Here is a 20,410-nt window from a genome sequence, read left to right as displayed (position 1 = left end):
GCCGCTCCTCGCGCAGAAGCCACCCCCGCGCTCACGCTCCTAAGCTGAAGCGGGGAAATCCTGACTACCTGTTGCCGAACTCCTGCTTCCATAACGACGATGCTGCCTTCTCCAATCCTGACCCTGCGATGTACGACTACGAACTGCGCACTCCGGATCAGTCTGCGTGGACTCAGGTCGGTGATTATATAACCCCACCTCAGCCCCGCGGTCCGGTCCCGGTTTGTGGCGAGCATCGGCGTAACATGGAGCAAGGAGTTAGCTAACAAGCATATAATATTCTGGTCAGACAATTTGGGGGTAGTGGACGCGGTGAACGGCCTATCGACTACGTCACCACCAGTGATAAGGTTGTTGCGCAGGCTGGTCCTGCAGTGCATGCTGGGGAACATAAACTTTAAGGCAAAGCACATCCCCGGGAAGCTTAATGTAATTGCAGACGCGCTATCCCGCTTTAACTGGCCTGCATTTAGGCGGGCAGCCCCAGACACGCAGGAAAGAGGTCTGACCTGCCCCAATTATCTGTACCAGCTAGGGCGGAGGGAGTGATGGCCTTGGTGCAGCAATCGCTAGCCCCCCGCACGTGGAAGACGTATAACAACGCATGGCGGCAATGGCGCAGTTTCAGGAAGGCCTCCAAGGGGAGTGGTAAGGTTAGCAGAACCCATCAGCTAATCAATTTCTTACTTACTCAGAAGCGGGCGGGCATGTCAAGGGCTAAGGCGGGCGGTACGCTAGCGGGTATCGCCTTTTTCCTGAAGTTGGGGGGACAGACAGACATCACCAAGGATTTCCTCCTCAGGCGAATACTGATTGGGTGGGGCAGAGGGGAGCGCAAGCGGGGAGATAAGAGGGAGCCGGTAACAGTGGAAAGGTTACAAAGCTTGAACAAGGCAGCAGAGTCAGTATGCGCAGGACCGTTCGAAATAAATTTATTTAAAGCGGCTTTCACTTTTGCCTTTTTTGGAGCCTTTAGAGTAGGGGAACTTGTAGCAGCGTCAAAAACTAGCAGGGACACTGGCCTGTTGCTGGGAAATGTGATCATAGGGGAGGAGACAGTAGCATGCCGCATACACAGGTCAAAAACTGACCAAGCAGGGAAAGGGGCCTGGGTGCACCTGAGACGGCACGAGCATAGGAGGGTGTGCCCTGTGAGGGCGGCTAAGCGCTACGCCAGGCAGCGACCGCAAGGAGGCGAGGTTTTCCTGTCACATAAAGATTCAACTCCCCTAACAAAGTTTCAGTTCAACAGGATCTTTAAGCGTTGCCTGGAGACAGGAGGCATAGATGCCACCAATTTCGGGACCCACTCGTTTCGGATTGGGGCGGCAACGGTAGCATCCGAGCGGGGGCTGCCTATAGCACAGATTAAGGAACTGGGGAGGTAGAAGTCAAACGCCTACAAAGGGTACATTAGGTCCAAACAAGGGGGTAATTAGATGATCGGGCGGTTTTCTAACATGTTTTCTGTCTTCACAGTGGGCGATGCAGGCGCAGCGCGGGAAGTCTGGCTGATCGGTCATTCTTTCATGTTCTGGGCCCGGGAGCGGGCGGCGAGCACGCTGGGTCTGCAGCTGGGAATCCCACGAGAGAGCATGAAAATACGATGGCTGGGTAAGAGAGGAATGTGCTGGAGAGATTTGGTGCCGACCATCACAAGCGCGCTAGCAGTTTACGGCAGGAAGCCCCACGTGATAATGATCCACCTAGGCGGGAACGACATGGCGGCCACCAAGTCTTTAGACTTAATCCTCCAGATACGCGCTGACTGCGCCAGACTTAAAGCCCTCTGGGGCGACACAGTCATTATTTGGTCGGAGATTATACCCCGGCTGGTATGGAGGGGGGCACGCAGTTGGGTCGGCATAGAAAAGGCAAGGCGAGAAGTTAACAGAGACATCCGTAATTTCATCCTCTCTTGTGGGGGGCTGACGGTGAAGCATGGGGAATTCGAAGACAGGGGGCGCAGCTGGCACAGGAAGGACGGGGTGCACCTAACAGACGAGGGCCTGGATATTTTTATTGATAACATGCGCAGGCCTTTGCAAACGATCATCAGCCAGGGTTTAGGGTCACAGCTTGGTGTGTGGGGTGAGTCCCCAGTAAGTGGCCTTAATGGGTCCTCCGGGTGGCGGAACTGTCAGGCCAGTCATCGTAGGGACACCGTAAATACCCGAAATGGGGCTCCACCCAATGCGGATGGGCCGCCAGGTAACGGTCCCCCTGAAAAGATCGTGCGGGCAGGAGGCGCCGACGCAGGCGGTCGGTCGCTGTACCCCTGGCACCAATCTTAGGTAGCTGGGCTCTATCCTATGCGGGTAAGCCCAGACGGCCATGAAAAGGGGGACCCAGGGTGAACGGATGACGGGGCCGTGAGTAAGGGGCGAGAGTGTCCATCACGGCGGAGAGTGTGTCTCCCGGGTTGACGGTAGAATAGGGCGGGCGGAGGAGGGCTCCTCCCGCCGGAAGATACCGAGAATAGGGACGACAAAGGACTAAGTTTATGGCTGACAGTTATTTGGTAGTATTGTTAAACAATAAAGCTGTGACCATTTTTACTTCCACAAAAAACTGTGTTGTCTAAGTTTGTAGGGTGGGGTAGGCAAACCACGCGGTAGGCACTCTAGGCTGTTAAGTGCAGTGTAGATTTCCTGCCTGGGTGTGTCGCTTTAACTCTGATCTCTGCTGCATGTGATTGTTTATGTTGCTCAGGCTGTTTGTAGGCAAAAAGCACAAAAAAAATTCCACAGGAAATCTCCGGCTCCTAACTTCAAAGACCACCTCTCATCCCAAACTTCTGACACCATATGTAGAAGGACATGTGCAAAGGTACACAATGGAGACTGTTTTAAGGTGAAATTAAAACAAGGCTTTATTGTGCCTGTCGCTTTAAACACAGCAAAAATATATGAAAATAAGCCAAAAAAAAAAAAACTATCTCTGCTTTGGAGACTATCTACACATGTAGCTCAGCCCTCTCTGACTGGGTTGGTTAGCTAAGCTATTTACCAGCCGCAAAATATAAACATATATACAGATATATTACAGTTCCAAAAGAAAGTCTTATCTGTTCTCCTGAAGCTGTAGGGGAAGTCCTCTCTGCTCTCCTGGGTAAGCACCTTTGTGTGCTACAGCAATGTCTGTTCAGGTTTTGAGGTCTGGTCCCCTTGTCTTGCTATCAGCATACAGTCCAGTTCTTCTGCAGCTCAAGACAGCAGTTCCTCTGGTCAGTCTCCCCAATTGTGCGACTCAGGAATCTCTGCTCTGTCTCCTAGTTCAGCTCAGGTGTGAGCTAAGGAGTCTCACTTCCTGTCTCAAAGGCAGGCTTTTTCTAACACCTCTAATCAGCCAGGTGCTGGTCAATTAACCAGCACACTGCTGGATTAGAGGCAAGTTTTCTGAACAGGGTAAGTCCCCTGTTACACTGCCACTGTAACAGTGCTGTACAGATTGAATAAACCGTTCCTGTTATATTTATTTATAAAATGTTTTACCAGGAAGTAATACATTGAGAGGTACCTCTCGTTTTCAAGTATATCCTGGGCATAGTTAATATGACAAATAATACATGGTTACAAATACAGTTACATAAATGAACAGGGTATACATTATATACAATACATTGCATGCACAGTTAGAGATGATGTATATTATAGGCTTATGTAACAGTTACAGACCAGATTAAAATGTGAGACAGCCTTAGTTTTGAAAGAACTTAAACTGGTGGTGGATGTGAGAGTCTCCGGTAGGTTGTTCCAGTTTTGGGGTGCACGGTAAGAGAATATACCTCCTGCCAGATGCGTCACCTTACTGGGGAAGAGGTAATAAGTTCTACCATGGAAGATCTCCTTCAGTTCCTGGAGTCTACGGCAGATGGAGGCGCTACACTGCTAAAGAGATATGTGGGGTATGAACCCCAGAAGCCTGTTCCTGTGTCCCCACTACCATCGGCGGATCACTCGGCCCTCCTGTTGCCAGCAAGTATATGCACCATACAGACGACAGAGAAGCCCAATGCTACATCCAACATGACAGAAATGCACAGTAAAATACTTATATATTCTCTTGAAAAAGGGTCATTTAGTTGAACCCTTTGGCCAAAGTGTTGTAAGCTTGCGAGCCATGACAAGGCAGACACCCATTCGCAAGTCCTGTTCTATATGCACCATACACACTGTAGTAATGGCCCCTATCTGCGATTGGATGGGGGAAACACCGTTACAAATACATAGGCCAAGTCTGTTCTCTATCTTTAACCTGTATTTGCCTGAATTTTCCTGACGCTTATTATAACTGCCTCTGGAAGAATAAATCATTTGGAACTACAAGAAATCTGTGTTGGACCAATTTATTGCGACAAGGAATCTGTATTTTCACTCTTAGAATGTTTATTCTCAGGCAAAATGGACTTAGATGCCAAAGGTGTTTTAATAAGCCGTTGTACTCATGCTGATTTTTCGATTATGTTAACAAGGTAACATGCCTCAGGCCTAAGGCCACAGGCACCAAAGGGGTTAATAATGTTAAACAAACTAAAATAACACTCTCTAACCCCGTTGGTTACCTAAGTGCAATGCTTTACTAACCGCTAACCACCCTCCCTGGAGCAACCATATCCTGTATAGATTAATCGCCCATATCCCTATTAGTCATGTGATGGACGGCCGTCACGGAAAGGTCTTGTCACATCAGAGCGTCAGACTGCCGGTACTCAAAACAGCGAGTTACCAGTCTATCCAGACTCTGCCTGCCAGGAGAATGCTTCTGTCCTACTGACTGCCAGTGATTCCAGCTCGGGCAAAAGGGTGCCCAAAAAAACCCACTACTATTCCTAGTCTTATTTTGATAGGATCGTAGCATCATCACCCAGAACCACACCCCAAAAGCCACGCTCCTATTCCTGGGGTACCTTCCACCTACTCCGGGAGTCACTGACCCAAACTACACACTGCGAATACTAGCCTGACTTTCCTAGGATGGTAGTCACCATCCAGAACCACTAGGGGGGCCCATCAGGCAATGATTTATTTTCCTGATTTGTTATTTTTGTTTATTTTTGTGCAATTATTATTTTTTTCAACTTCCCGTAAAGGGGCTATTCAAGGACAGGACCACAGCATGTGCAACAAGTCCCCTAGCTCTCCATATTGCCTAGGGCACAAGGGGGAGTAACCCAGGACAAATTTAGACAATTTTACTGTAGTGAGATACCACCTCATTAATACCTTATATGAGTTCTCCTTCAATGTCGTGCATATGGAACTTTTGGCCATTGCATTAAAAATCTCCATCCATTTTTTGACCTCTAAAGTCTCGTCCAGGTCTGACACGCATTGAGCCATGAAACTTAGTTTCCGTGGATAATCTTTACCTGAACTGATTACTCCTCTGTACATTCTAGATGTGAGTTACCCAACACACAGAGCGTTTCAAAATTCATCAACGGAGGACATACCGTGTGTTTGGTATAAAATGCCCGGATTTGGAGGTACCTAAAAAATTCTGTGTTAGGGATGTCTTTTTCGGGCCTCATGCTGTAAGCAACGACAAGCCCCTTATTGCCAGCTTATCGCCAAAAAAGCCTACAGCGATTCAGTAAGCCCCGATAAGCTGGTGATAAAAGCAAAAATTGCGGAGGGGTAAGGGGGGGGTTTCCTGCAACAACAAAAAAACGCCAACCACTCGGTGATAAGCCACTTTTCGCCACTCATTGCCAGCTTCTCAAACTCGCTGTATTCTAGTAGCCCCGATTAGCTTATCACAGCTGATTGCCGCTCTAAAATGGAGATTTGCTCTCCAAATCGATTCGCTACAAAAAGTTGGCAAGAAAGTGTGGAGAAGTGGCAAGACTTAGAAAAAATTAGGCCATTTTCCAGCATCGGATTGATGCCGGGAGACTCTGGAGCTGATATCCATTAATATCAGCACTGGAGACCCCCGGCATGAATCTGATGCCTGAAAAATGCATTTACACCAGACTTCATTACCTTAGCGGCTAACCACTAAGGCAATGAATGGGTTAACCCCCAGTGCCATGCTTATTGTGGGTAGCGGGAGTGGGTGAAGGTGGTTTTTGGCCCATGGTGGGTGTTTAGGCCTTGCGGGGGGGTAGCGGGTGGACTTAACCCCTTCATTACGTGGCGGTTAATACCGCTAAGGTAATGAAGGGGTTAACCCCTCCCGCTACCCACCCGGGAGGCCTAAACACCCATCCTTGGGGCTAATGCCCCCTTCACCCACCCCCGCTACCCACAGTAAACACAAATACACATAACAGACCCACTACCCACCTCCTACCCACCCCAATAAACATTACAATATCTAATACACAACAATACACAACCCAGCCACCCCCTGTGCCCCCCCTCCCCCACCCCATAAAACCATTTTTTTTTTACACACACGATTAATACCACAGGCCGGCGGGGGTCCCCGGGTGGTCCTGACGGGATGTCCACAGGCCCCACAGTGCACCCCGGGGGGTACCCACGGGTGTATGGGGGCCTTCGGATGGTCCCTGCTAGGCTCTATGGGCCTCAGGTGGTCCCCGTGGACCCCATTGGGGGGTGTCCGTGTGTCCTCAGGTGGTCCCTGTGGGCGTCCGGGGGTCCTCGGGTGGTCCCGTGGGTGTCCGGGTGTCCTCAGGTGGTCCCTGTGGGTCCCCGCTGACCTGCAGTACCATTCCAGTATTTAAAAAAAACAAAAATATGATCTACACTTCAATAAATACAACCTCCCCCCCCCCCCACCACCACCAAACACATACAGTACAGTAATGGGCAAAATAACTATTATCCAGATATGGATAATAGATTATTTGCCCATTATTAAACACAACATTAGCCATGCAGCATAAATAAAGTAAATAAAATTCGTTCTACTTACCCCTGCCAATGTGAAGGGCATCCTCGTCATCTTACTGCAGATCCATGTCCTCCGTTGCCAGAAAAAATACATACCAAATTGATTCTAATGGCCCCTAACCCCTTAATCCCCTTAGCGGTTAATAACCACTATAGTAATTAAGGGGTTAACCCACCCTGCTTGTCTCCCTCTGTGTGTTATTATTATGTCACATTTATTACTGCTGTGAAGCACTACGTACATGGATGCTGCTATATAAATAAAGATATACATACATATGAAGAACATCATTCAAGAGCCATGTATGCTCACGTCTTTACCAGATGATAAATTGAGAGGCCAATGCTTAATGCAGGAGGGGGGTGGGGGGTGCAATATGTACCACATCAAAGATAAAAAAAACAATAGGTGTCTCTAAACATGTGACTTTGGTGTAGTATTTTGTACCAATAGTATTGTAAATTTAACACTGTAGACTGAAGAGGAAAGGTTAGGTTTATAGGAACTTAAGTAGATGAAGAATATAACTATAAAGCCCTCAGATAATGGACAAAACATTGTTATTTTACAGAAGTCACAATAAGAAAGTATAACTATGATGTTGAATAACAATTGTTTTTACAAAACACTACCTATGGATCTGACAGTGATATATAAATCTGTTCTAGATAGTCTTATCTTAGATGTTGTGCAATGCAGCATAATTATTATAGACACTAGTAAATACTTACGGTACAATTCAAGTGATACCAACCTCCCCCTCTATTATTAAAGTACATACTGTACTGTAAATCCTGTGAGGATTATCTTTGGAGGCCCATAGCATCAGGGAAAATTTCTCTGTTGAAAAATGTGTGTTATGATTTTGATTTCTTTAAAAGCTACAAAAAAATATTTTTGGAAAATCAATGTTGTTTGTGTTGACAAGGACGTTATTAGTAACATTAGATGTCAAATTACTACATTCAAGTATACCTCACAAATTAGAAATCGAAGCACATGATTATTTTTTATAGATATGAGGTTTGGATCAGACGAATCAACCAATTTTATGGACAGTTAGAATTTGTGTTGAATCATAATTATTTTATTTCCAAAAGCCATTTTTCTTTTTACAAATTCAGGGGACAGTAATGAGGGCCAAGTATACCCCTTCATGTGCCAATTCCCATTTAGGATGATAGAAACCAAAAAAAATGTATGTAACAATATGCTATTCACGTTATGTTGTGGCTCTGGTTCATTAATGTGTTAGGAATAGCCCTAACAATTTCCTAAATCTCTCACAGTTCCCTTGTCTGTCCACCAGGTGCTTCTGCTTCTGTCTGCTCTGGGCTTTCCTCTGTCTTCTCTTGGTTCTCCTGTGTTTCCCTGTCTTCTGTCCTTGTCTGCCTTTATAGTTTCCTTTCTTCTGTTTCTCCTTGCCTTTGTTTTGTGTTCCCTGGACTTCGAGCACAGCCTGTTCCTGATCTTGTATTTTGTCCAGTCCTTGCTAATAAAGGTCCTTGTCTAGAATTCGGCTTGTCCCAGTCTGCTCCTTGCCCTGTCCCTGTGATTTCCCTGCTGCTCACCTCTGCCCGTGACCTGGCTACGATTATTGCAGCCTGCCCTGGACCCGTGCCTGTGACCCAGACTACAATTATTGCTGTCTGCCCTGGACCTCTGCCTGTGACCCCAACTATGATTATTGCTGCCTGCCCTGGACCCTTGCCTGTGACCCCGACTAAGCCTTGCCTTCCCCCTGCTGTTCCGGCCACTGTGGTCCAGCCTGCACCAAAAGTCTCTGACATAATGATGTATTCATACTTTGGACAGGACCAGCTATTTTGTTAGAGGAGTTCATACAAAAATAATTAAACTTAATTAACATTAAATAATGACGGGGATAAAGTGGAAATTGTAGATTTCACCATCTTCAGCTCAATAGATAATTCTCTTTTGATTATATTATATTAAAAACCTACAAACACTAATTTTTTGCTTCATTAAACCAATTTTCACCTGATAATATTAATCCGATTCCAGTGAGTCAATATTAAAGAGCTAGACATAACTGTGACGGTTGGAGCAGCTGGGCATTGCATATTAAAGGTTGGCCCTACCTGTCAAGATGTGACGGTCCCCATAACCATCTCAGACTAGGCAAAATGGCTACCAACTCTGGTTTATATTTCCCCCATGTATAGAACAGTTTATTTTATATGTCAGTGATTACTGTGTATTTTGTGGGCTTCATTGTGTGTTGGGCCCATAATTCACACAGCGAGGCCAGCACACAATGAATTCCTGTACTAGCCTTTGTCTAGGGCCAGATGTGGTGCTTGGGGACAATGGAGATGTGGGGAAGAGTGCAGCCTCCTCCGACAAGTATGGAGCTGAAACTGGGAACCGAGGTCTGTGTCCTAGCCCCGCCATCTCAAATCACATTGGTCAGTTTTAATTTCCCACTCTTCTTAAGCCCCGCGGGCTGTCCTACAGTGCAGCCACTGCCCACGGCCCTGATTGGTCCATCGCAGATGAGCCCTCAGCCTCTGGTTGGCTCAGCAAAGACAATCTCTTTCCTAATCCCGGTTTTCCATGTTTTCTAACTAACTGGAAACAAACTGGAAACAAACTGGAAACAAGAACGTAGACCCGAGAGGTGGTGATCCTGAGTCACTGGGATCTTGTGAGACAGACTCAGCGTGGAAGACATCTTCAATAAGCTCACTTCGGTAGTGCCCAGAACCTAGCTAGGTACCCTGTTTCTGGTGAATTGAAACTGTGTTTTTGCTTGTGTTGATCCCTGTTGGTTCCAGCCAAAATAAACCTTGTTTTATTTAACTCCTACATTCTGTCTGGTGCTTTGATCCCTGTGTAAATCGTCTGGTCCCCTGTGACCATACCTAAAGAAGTGATTTATTATTTGCACAGAAAATTATGCAAATGAAATTTAGAAGTAGAGTATATAAACAGAAAGATTTCATTAAAGCCGACAGGGCAAGAGATGCAAATAGAAACACTTTATTGGCTAATAAACTCAAACCAAAGAAGTATCATATATTTAGATTCATTTACTCGACAAGAGAGATTAGATAAATATTTTATACATACTGGTATATTCAGGGCCGCCAACAGGGTGGTCTGTCGGGGTTGGTGTCCAAGGCCTGCTGGCTGGGGGGGCCCGGCTGGCGCTGCACATTTCCCCCGACCTCTGGCCAGGCCCTGCTGCCGGACCCTTACTCTCAGCTGCCTATAAGCCTCTTTCTTTCTCTGCCCAACGCCGCAGAGCTTCCATTGCCGACGCGCGACGGGGCTCCCTGACGTCAGCGCATGGTGCGCCGGAAGCTGGGTCAAGCTTACTTCCGGCGTGCTAACGTCAGAGAGCCCCGTCCTGCGTCGGCAGTGGAAGCTCACGGCGTGGGGCAGAGAAAGGAAGAGGCTTATAGGCAGCTGAGAGTCAGGGCCCAGTCACGACCGGCAGCAGGACCTGGCCAGAGGTCAGGGGAAATGTGCAGCACCGGCCGTTCAGACCCCCCCAGCCAGCAGACCCCCGCAGACACCGGGCCTGGCCTGACCCAAGGTAAGTCTGTATTTTTATATGTATCGGGGGTATTTTTTTATGTATTGGGAGGCTTGGGGGAATTGTTGGGAATTTGGGGGCTAGAAGGAATTTTTCTATGTATTGGGGGCTTGGGGGTATTTTTATATGGGTTGGGGTATTTTTTTGTATGTATTGGGGAGGGTTGTTTTTTTTATATGATGTGTGTTGTGTGTGTGTGTATATATATATATATATATATATATATATATACAGTATATATACACGTGTGTGTGTGTGTGTGTGTGTGTGTGTGTGTGTGTGTGTGTGTGTGTGTGTGTGTGTGTGTGTGTGTGTGTGTGTGTGTGTACGGGGGGGTTATATGTATTGTTTTTTTATATGTAGAGGGTAGGTGGGTTTTTTGTATGCATTTGGGGCGTGGGGGAGGTTGTGTATATTTGGGGGGGTGGGGATATTTTTGTATGTATTTGGGGGTGGGAAGTTTATTGCATTGGGGGTGGGAAGTTTTTTGGTATATATCTTGTGGGGGGAATTGTGTGTGGAGGAGGGAATGAGTGAGCGTGGGTAATTGACTTGACAGAGATAGAGGAGAGAATGGGTGAGTGAGGAAAAGAGGGAGTAAGAGTGAGACGCAGGGGAGAGAAATACATGCAAAGTGGGAGAGTGAGGAGGTGAGACGGAAGTGAGGGAAATACATGGGAAGATGGGGGAAAGAGAGGGGACTCGTAAGGTGTGAAATGGGGGGGGGGGCTCGAATATCACCGACACGGGGGGTGGGGGGAGGCTGTGTAAATGTTTGTCCTGGGCCCCCCGATTTCTATTGGCGGCCCTGGGTATATTATATCCCCAGATGAAGATATTGAAACACCAATATCTGGAAAACCAAATGTAACATTCAGTAGGTCAAGAAATACTAAAGATGTGTTGTTACTTAGTCATTACCTATACACAGGTCCCTAAATACAGGGAGATCTATATAAGACTTTAGAATTCTTTCCATGCGTTGTTTGCAAAGTTTGTAAATATGGTATGATTCTACATTTCAAAATTCAAAGGGGAATACCTGTATAAAACATTTCATTCATTGCATTAAAATGTAATTGACCTAATCCCTTGCTCTGTGGTATGCTTTACTTGGGTTATCACACGTAAACCTAAAGCAGCTGGAAAGGACAGGAAATCATCTTTAATGTCATTAACTAGTAGAAGATGTGACATTTCATATTTGAATTGTGTTTATTTCATAATACCCGTAGGATTACATTTACTAAAGTGCAATAGCTATTATACTGTATTAACAACAATTCAAGTGAATATTGATGAATGACCAAAAATATCTCTTGCTCTGTAGTAAATACACCCCAAAATGTTTTATAACTTTATTTTATATTCATACATACTGTAGGTTTGACTTGTAATTCTGGCAAAACTGATCCTGCAGAGTACACATCATTGTTTTATTAGCTAAGGTTTCTTTACCACTCTTCTGAGCTCTATTTGATTGAATAGTCACATCTCATTCCTACTGTGCTTTCAAGATAACCACATGGAGAACAACAAACATTATGACCTCTATATAGGTACAGCAAAGCACTTGTACATTATTAACCAGACTAAAACTGGGCAATGTACTTGTCTGAATCTACAACAAAAAACGGAAGCTAAGAAAACGAAATAATCAAGCATTTGAAATGTTGTTGATTTGTAGTCAAGTCCTTCAATCCTGCCAAAGTAAACAAAGCTCCTGATATGCAGTAAAAATCAGTCACTACATGAAGCCTTCTTTGAGCCTTGGGAACTGTAAGGAATCCACTCCTGGCTTTGATTATAACATTTGCAGACTTCTGCAGTTGCAAAAGTTTCCTCTGGCAATCTATGGCACATGTGCTGCTTCTCATTGCAGCTTCTGCCCTGTGCTACAGTACATCATTGGAGGAATACTCACACACCATCCTACTGTGATTGGATCTCCGCCCTTTACATCCTGGGCGTTGGCACTGAAACAGTACCGAGCATAATCTCCTACCTGGAACGTTACTGTCTCTGCCACAAACCGCCCCAGGCCTCTCTCCTAGCGTTCTGGCCTTCCAAGTTCCTGAGTATCCAGAGGCCTGTTCTTTTTCCTGTGCTGAAGCGTGTTGCCAGCACCGGTACCTGCTGCATTCCCTCCTAGAGGCTACCCTTCCTTTCCTGCGGCCTGCTGCTATCCCCTTGCAGTGGCCTGCCTTGGACTTCTGCGCTGAAGCGTTGGTTCTCCCCGACGCTGCCCTGCGGTGAACTTCGGCCAGCCTGCTGTCTCATCCTGCTGAGATCGGCGTCATGGGCCGAGGCCGCTCCTCGCGCAGAAGCCACTCCCGTGCTCACGCTCCTAAGCTGAAGCGGGGAACTCCTGTCTGCTTGTTGCCGATTCCTTGCTACGACTACGACCACCCGGATGTCTTCTATCCTGACCCTGCTTCGGCCATCGATTGTCCTGTCTTCTCCTACCCCGACTTTGGCTTCAATAACGACGATGCTGCCTTCTCCAATCCTGACCCTGCGATGTACGACTACGAACTGCGCACTCCGGATCAGTCTGCGCGGACAAAGGTCGGTGATAATGTAACCCCACCTCAGCCCCACGGTCCGGTCCCGGTTTGTGGCGAGCATCGGCGTAACAGGAACCTAGCCAGCACCATAACTATCAGACTCTTCTCCAATCTGTGTGTAACCCATATTCCCCCCCCCCTCCCCAGACACAGATGCTATATCTAGGGTGTGTGAGGGCTGGTTACACGTGCTTGAGTGGTGCGTACCTGCAGGTAACAGGAGGGCCTGAGCTTCCTGCGATGATGTTGGGGACACAGGACCAGGCTTCTGGGGTAGTTGCCTCATTCTTTAGTGGTGGTGCAGCGCCTCCATCCTCTATACCTTCCCAGGGATATGGGGTAGGACCTGTATAGAAGAAATGACCCTGGTCCCAGGGTGGATGCTCCAGAATCACACACAGTCTCGAGTATAATCAGCAATGTCTCTTTATTGTCTCTAGCTCACACACAGCAGCCTTGGCAGCACACAGCAGCAACAATAGCAGCAACAACAACAGCACACCAGGAGATCCCAAGGTGTACAGCCGTTCTCCTCTCCTCTCCTTTCCTCCAAGAGGTACTCCGACAGGATGGTCTGTGAGGGACCTCGATACCCCAATGCCCACCTCAGAGGATATCCTCTGGGTGGGGGTAGATTCTCCCCATCACCCCCTCATCGGGGTGAGGGGCATTGGTCCACCGGAGCTCTGCTCACTCTCCAAATGTATTAGGCCAGAGTTCTCTCTCTCTCTTGCTTGCTCCCAGGATGGAGCTTGATCTACTCCTCTCCTCCAACTCCCAGGACAGACAGACTAGACTAGACTGTCACTCACAGGAACTGGCTGCCAAATAGAGTCAGCCCCACTCCTCATGATGTCAGCAGAACCTCCCCTCTGTCTCTTGCCGGCAGCAGAGTCAGGGGCCTGCATCTATCACTCAGGGCAGGGCGTGAAGGGGGAAACCCCATGATTACTACTGGTGCCTGCCCTTAACAGGACTTACCACAGTAGGAGAAAGATATGTATAGCCCATGCTGTTTACAGGGGGCTACACTCTCCCTCTGGTGGAATCCAATGTTCCCCACTTGGGCCTAACGTTAGCAGTACCATCCTGCGGAGAACAACCTGGGAACACAAACACATATCATGCAGTTTAGTAGTCATAACATATGCTCACATGAGGTAGAAATACAACACCGGTTACTCCCAACGTGGAGAACCCTAACTGTAATGTTTCGGATCAGGTTTCCTTACTTTCCTGCCATTGTGATCCGTAACGGTCACAAAGAAGGACTGGACCGACCCATGCTCCGGTTGATATATTACGCTGTGCATGTATATGCATTGTCCTATACTCCAGATCCTGACCAACTCACTTATCCGGTCCTCATTATGATAACCAGCTTTCCCAAATTTTGTTCGTAGATATTCTTGTACGGCTTCTCGGAGCCAACTATCTCTGTTCTCCTCTATCTCCCTCATTATGGGCTCAGGCACATAAGGGTATTCGTATCCATGTGACTGCCTATACCTAGCCACTATGGCTCTGTCGGCTCAGCTCAACTTAGTGAGCTTACGATGACCCGTCCTGCTTGGCAGTACTCTAAACTCTGGTTTTATAGGAGCAATCTCGTCATACAATATACTGGGGCCTTTGGGCTGAATGTGTTTTTGCTCTATCTCCCGGTATCTGTGATCTATCTCGTCCTCCACCTCCTGGGGAGTAAAGGCACCTGTCGCCCACCAATGATCAACTATGTTGTTCTTAATGAGCAGGAACCGAGTACGGTCCATACCTTCGTGGTACCCAGTGAACAGGGGTGCCCAACATTTGTCACGGTGCTCGTACTCTGTGGAATGGCTAGTGTGCTCTACCTCTGACTCTGCTTGGGATGAGACACCGGACGTCCCCGCCTCTGTAGAGCGCGAGCAATCTCTCCTCCCTTTGGCATTGAAATACCTGGTAGGGTTCATCTTATGAACCACCGTACTGACAGACCCAGCCTCTGCTTGAGTGTGGGACCCTCGGGCTCTCCCTCACCAACCCCAACCACCTCATCGCTAAATTCCCAGTCCCGCCAATCTCTGGAATATTTGGGGTACTTGCTCAATTTATCCCCGCTAGGTCCCGGTGACAACACTCGTGACCTGGCAGGGGCAGTGGCCGGGGCGATGGAGCTAGGGGTTGGGGCAGGGGCAGTGTTCAAGTCAGTGTCCAGCAAGCGGGTAATACCGCGACCAAGGGACGCTTTCTTGGGTGCTTTCTCCACCATACTTTGCACTTCTCTCGATGGGCCTCGGCTCTTCAGGGTGGCCATTGCAGTGGCCATGGCTACTCTCCGTGGGGAGAACAGCGCTCCTGGGCCTCTCTTTCCGTCGGGCCCGGAAGTGACGTCATCACCGGTGCCCGCGGAATCTCCATCCGCTCCGTGGTCACGCACCGGTAGTGCGTCGAGGACCGGAAGGGGCGGTGGTGGAGCATCCAGTTCGCAGACGGACAAGTAGGCCTCAAGCCTCTCCTTCTCATCCTCCGCGGTTGCTGTCATCGCCTGGCGGGAGTAAGGGGGTGGTGGAGCCTCCTTACCGCTCCGCTGCTGTTTGATGATCTTGGGGTCCTCCGGAGTCGTCTCGGACGCCATCTCCGCCGCACTGGGAGTCACCACGGCCGTGGGACTTCTACGGGCCTCAGGCCGCACCAGCGCTTGCCGTCGGAAGGTGTCCAGACTCGTCTGCTCCTCTTTGTCAATGCTGGGGTGGTTCGCCGGTAGGCGCATTGCCACCGATGGTACGCCAACCTCTTCCTCTGAGGATATCACGATCGGATCCTCCGCAAGGGAGTCACCGGGTTCTTCTGCGATACAATCAGTGGGTATTGGTACGAAACGGGCCCGCTCCGGTACCTCCACTGCGGTCGCGCTCTTCTCCGCCGACGTATAAATTGCTGTATGGTGCTCAAAAACATAGATCAAAACGACAATACGTCCTTAACTGAATATCTTAGTCCATTCTTGCATTAAATGTTTGGATAGATAATATATAACATTGCCAAACCTATTGTCTGCTTTTACATAATGCTTGTCAGAGTAATTGTGCATTTCATCCCAAGTTTGCGTAATTAGGAGGATGCCTTTATTGCTGTAGAGAATTCTCCATCATACAATATCTAAACATACATTAATATACATGGGGTGGAAAATGAGAAGATAACGGTGCTTAAAAAACATTATACAGATGTGTTATTTACACATATATGAATATATACAATCTTATGCACTGGTTGGTATTACTTGTTTACCATCCCATGGTTATGCTCATTAGTTTATGTTTTGATTAAACCCCTAGGATTTTCTTCTCGGTTTCTTTTAACCATTTCATTACAGGTTTTTTGATCTACACCTCTTGATCACATCCTCCCCTTTTTGTGTAAAATTAATTTAAATAAACAAGTAGATACTTCATTTGGATATTATCACTCTTGAAGTTTTGTTTATGCATTATGGGAGAATGTGTTTCATGGTTCTTTATATGATGTTTTTTTAGTCTTTTTAGATGTTGATCATGATATATATACATTGTGTATGTATATGATTACGACTTTTGGGTTTTAAAAATGTTTATTTTGTGTTAGATTTATTTATTTTTTTTTTTTGTATATCTGTATATCCGTAGGTTGTGGAAGGACATCGTTTTTTCCCCCTACGTCTTTATAGATAGATTTTATCATGTTATAAAGGCATTGTATAGCCAGGTCTTGTATGTTTGCAGCCCAATTTGAATGTATTATTATGAAATTGTCACTTGTTAATAAAGTTTGTCCTATCTGTATACACGCAGTGCGCGCTGACGTCACCGTTGCGCAACGCGCATGACGCGCCACTTGTGACGCGCCTAAGCGGCGAGCGGACGGGGAGGTTTTGGCGGGAAACTTAGTGTATATCAGAGACCAGGTAAGAGGGGATCGATATGCACCTTGATAAAGAGCGTTGCTCGAAACGCGTTGGTGGGGGCCCGTGGGCTCACTGTATGTATATGGTTTGATCCATTAAACTTTTTTATGGGACACACACTCTCTCGCAGATTGTTTTTCCTTTCCTGTATTCAGTTGTGCTCCAACCTTCCTACACTGCTTTGCTTCTCCGCCGACGGTTCTCTCGGCTCCGTAGTAGGCTGGGCCTTGGTTCTTCCCGCTTGGTTGCAATGGGGAACTAGGGCAGCCTTGTCTTTCATCTCCGCCACCTCCGTTAGAGTTCCCGGAGAGGCACCTTGCGGGGTCTCGATCAGTGGCCATGGCTCGTTAGGCCACAGGTAAAACGTGCCGCATTGAGGGCATCGCGCCTTGGTGCTTGGGACTGCTCCGGGTATCCCGCAGTGAACGCACAGGCACCGGAGGTATTCGTGCTCCGCTACCTCCACTACCAGTAAGCTGGTAGCTGGTAGATCGTGGTGCTCATCTCGGACATTGTTAGCTCAGGGGTGGAACAGTTCAGTGTTTCAGCTCCTTGCTCCTCGAATGCCAGGCAGAAGTGAAGCTCTTCGCTCTTGCTTCCGGTCCCTCCCTCTGCTGGGGAGGACACTTCTGATTGGCTCTCCTTGGGCCCCCTCCCTCTGGTGGAATCCAGAGGCGGGACAATCATTCTTTCAGTGTGACGTGGTCTGGGTTGTTGACCAGTCACAGCAAAGGTGGGTGGGCTTTCGGCTTTCGCGCCGCTCCGCTCCTCTTGCAGGGGATCTGGGTTTGGTGCCAAACCTCTGCACATTTCCCGCCACATTTCTCGTACAGTCTCTTTGCACGATTCACATGCGCGCTCCAGGATTGGCGGCAAACGCCATTTTAGGTCGGCTGCTATCTGCTGGGCCGTGGATGGCGCGTCTGTCGCCATTTTGGGTTCTTCTTTGCTCCACGGAGCACATGTAGTGCCGGCCGCCATCTTCGATGAGCCCACCACATGTAAATGTGCACTACGCTCAGTGTCTACGTTGTAACACGAACCTAGACACTGGCTGTACCCACTGACACTTTCTGATACTCTCTGCATGTTCAATCTGTTGCCCACTAATATGAGGTGGCATATGACTGTTCCGGCAAGTGCTCTGTGGTGCGTTTTATGTGGGTGCTAGCTAGTGTACCGGGCATCTCCCTAGGTACGGGCGTCCCTTCTTTTGGCCACTCATAGTGCGGGCCCTGGGCCATGGTTCCTGGACACGTTAGCAGGCTACCCCCCGAGTTGCCTCACACTATCTGCCTCAAGGGACTAGGACAGCTATAGCTATGCACCCATCTTACGCCACCCTCTTAGGGCACCCAGGGCATACTGTGCAGGAGCGCAGGTCCACGCTCCCCTGACTACCCCCGGTATGGCATGCCCTACTTTCTTTAGCACTTGACCGGAGAGTGCACATCACTCTTCCCGCTCTGCCTTGCTGTAAGCCTGTCCTGTTCTGGATCTCAGCAGCACCTCCAAATGTAACCCATATTCCCCCCCCCCAGACACAGATGCTATATCTAGGGTGTGTGAGGGCTGGTTACACGTGCTTGAGTGGTGCGTACCTGCAGGTAACAGGAGGGCCTGAGCTTCCCGTGATGATGTTGGGGGCACAGGACCAGGCTTCTGGGGTAGTTGCCTCATTCTTTAGTGGTGGTGCAGCGCCTCCATCCTCTATACCTTTCCAGGGATATGGGGTAGGACCTGTATAGAAGAAAAGACCCTGGTCCCAGGGTGGATGCTTCAGAATCACACACAATCTCGAGTATAATCAGCAATGTCTCTTTATTGTCTCTAGCTTGCACACAGCAGCCTTGGCAGCACACAGCAGCAACAACAGCACACCAGGAGATCCCAAGGTGTACAGCCGTTCTCCTCTCCTTTCCTCCAAGAGGTACTCCGACAGGATGGTCTGTGAGGGGCCTCGATACCCCAATGCCCACCTCAGAGGATATCCTCTGGGTGGGGGTAGATTCTCCCCCATCACCCCCTCATCGGGGTGAGGGGCATTGGTCCACCGGAGCTCTGCTCACTCTCCAAATGTATTAGGCCAGAGTTCTCTCTCTCTCTTGCTTGCTCCCAGGACGGAGCTTGATCTACTCCTCTCCTCCAACTCCCAGGACAGACAGACTAGACTAGACTGTCACTCACAGGAACTGGCTGCTAAATAGAGTCAGCCCCACCCCTCATGATGTCAGCAGAACCTCCCCTCTGTCTCTTGCCGGCAGCAGTCAGGGGCCTGCATCTATCACTCAGGGCAGGGCGTGAAGGGGGAAAACCCATGATTACTACTGGCGCCTGCCCTTAACAGGACTTACCACAGTAGGAGAAAGATATGTATAGCCCGTGCTGTTTACAGGGGGCTACATGTGTATAATTGATTCCATCATGATCCAGAAAAAATAGTTTGGTTTGTCTAAACATTTGTCAGAAAAGGGAAAATATGCATTTACTTTTCCTAATACAGATGCCTTAACAACAACCATTCATGCAGATCATGAAAATGCTAAAACTGCAGAAAATATGGGGAAGATTAGCATCAGGGTATCAGAAAGGATATTTCTAATGAAGAACAGGATTGATCAATTGTAAATTGCTGCAAATATAGAAGAGAAGAATAGAGTATATTAAACTAGAAGTCCAGGAGGACTAAATTAAGACTTTCACTTGTATTCCTTTGCATGATACTGTATATCTATGGCTGAAGTGTGAAAATAAATGTGTATCGAGAGTGATACACCAAAGAATCCCCTTTAGATAGGCGCACTGCAGACCTGAAAATAAAGACGGTCAGGGGTAGGATGTGGTGTGTATAAATAAAAAACTTTATTAAATATTAGTGTAATAGTGTACTCAAAACAGTATATAGTGCTGTACTATACACTGACTAATAATAGACTGCTGTTGGTCTATGTCAACCTCCGAAGTGTGAAAATAATTGATATTATGAAGTTCATATTCTGTATGTTGTTATTTTTTTAGTTTGGATTTCTGCATGTTTATAAAAATGAGCTTGGTTCAGCACGTCACCCTAATGAAACTTGATGGAATTGTAACCAATCCTGATTTTGCTTATATTTGCTAGCACTGTATTGTTATAAATGGCTCATACTGCTCTAAAAGTATTGTCAGTGACATTATAGAATTTGTGCTTTGGTTATTGATTAACCTGTGCAGAAGGTGTTAGAGAACTCTCCATTCATCATACTGTACCACAAACTATTTCGATAAAGACATTATCGTCATGAAAAATCTTGTGTCTTATGCTACAATATATTGTTATATAACAGATGGTGTTACTTTTTTCTTGTTGCTCACAGGTAGCTTCAAAAATATATCTATAGCTGTACCAGGCTTATTGAAATTAGTACCATAGTTTGTTATAGTACCTGTTACCCTGATTAGAACTAAGAATAAGATAACTACAATACATACATCAGTATATATGCATTAAAC

General features: G+C 47.4%; 1 protein-coding gene across 1 annotated transcript; it reads left to right on the top strand.

The window, feature by feature from the left end:
- Positions 1-381: 381 nt before the first annotated feature.
- Positions 382-2,542, top strand: LOC142472024 (uncharacterized). The gene is made up of 2 exons (XM_075578672.1): positions 382-648; positions 1,480-2,542. Exons 1-2 carry the CDS (start codon positions 549-551, stop codon positions 2,292-2,294), a joined length of 915 nt encoding a protein of 304 aa, XP_075434787.1. The 5' UTR covers positions 382-548; the 3' UTR covers positions 2,295-2,542.
- Positions 2,543-20,410: the final 17,868 nt, after the last annotated feature.

Source organism: Ascaphus truei, chromosome 1, assembly GCF_040206685.1.
Source record: "Ascaphus truei isolate aAscTru1 chromosome 1, aAscTru1.hap1, whole genome shotgun sequence".
NCBI classification, from domain to species: Eukaryota; Metazoa; Chordata; class Amphibia; order Anura; family Ascaphidae; genus Ascaphus; species Ascaphus truei.
Note: the sequence above shows the minus strand (reverse complement) of the source record. Positions and strands in the feature narration are given on the sequence as shown.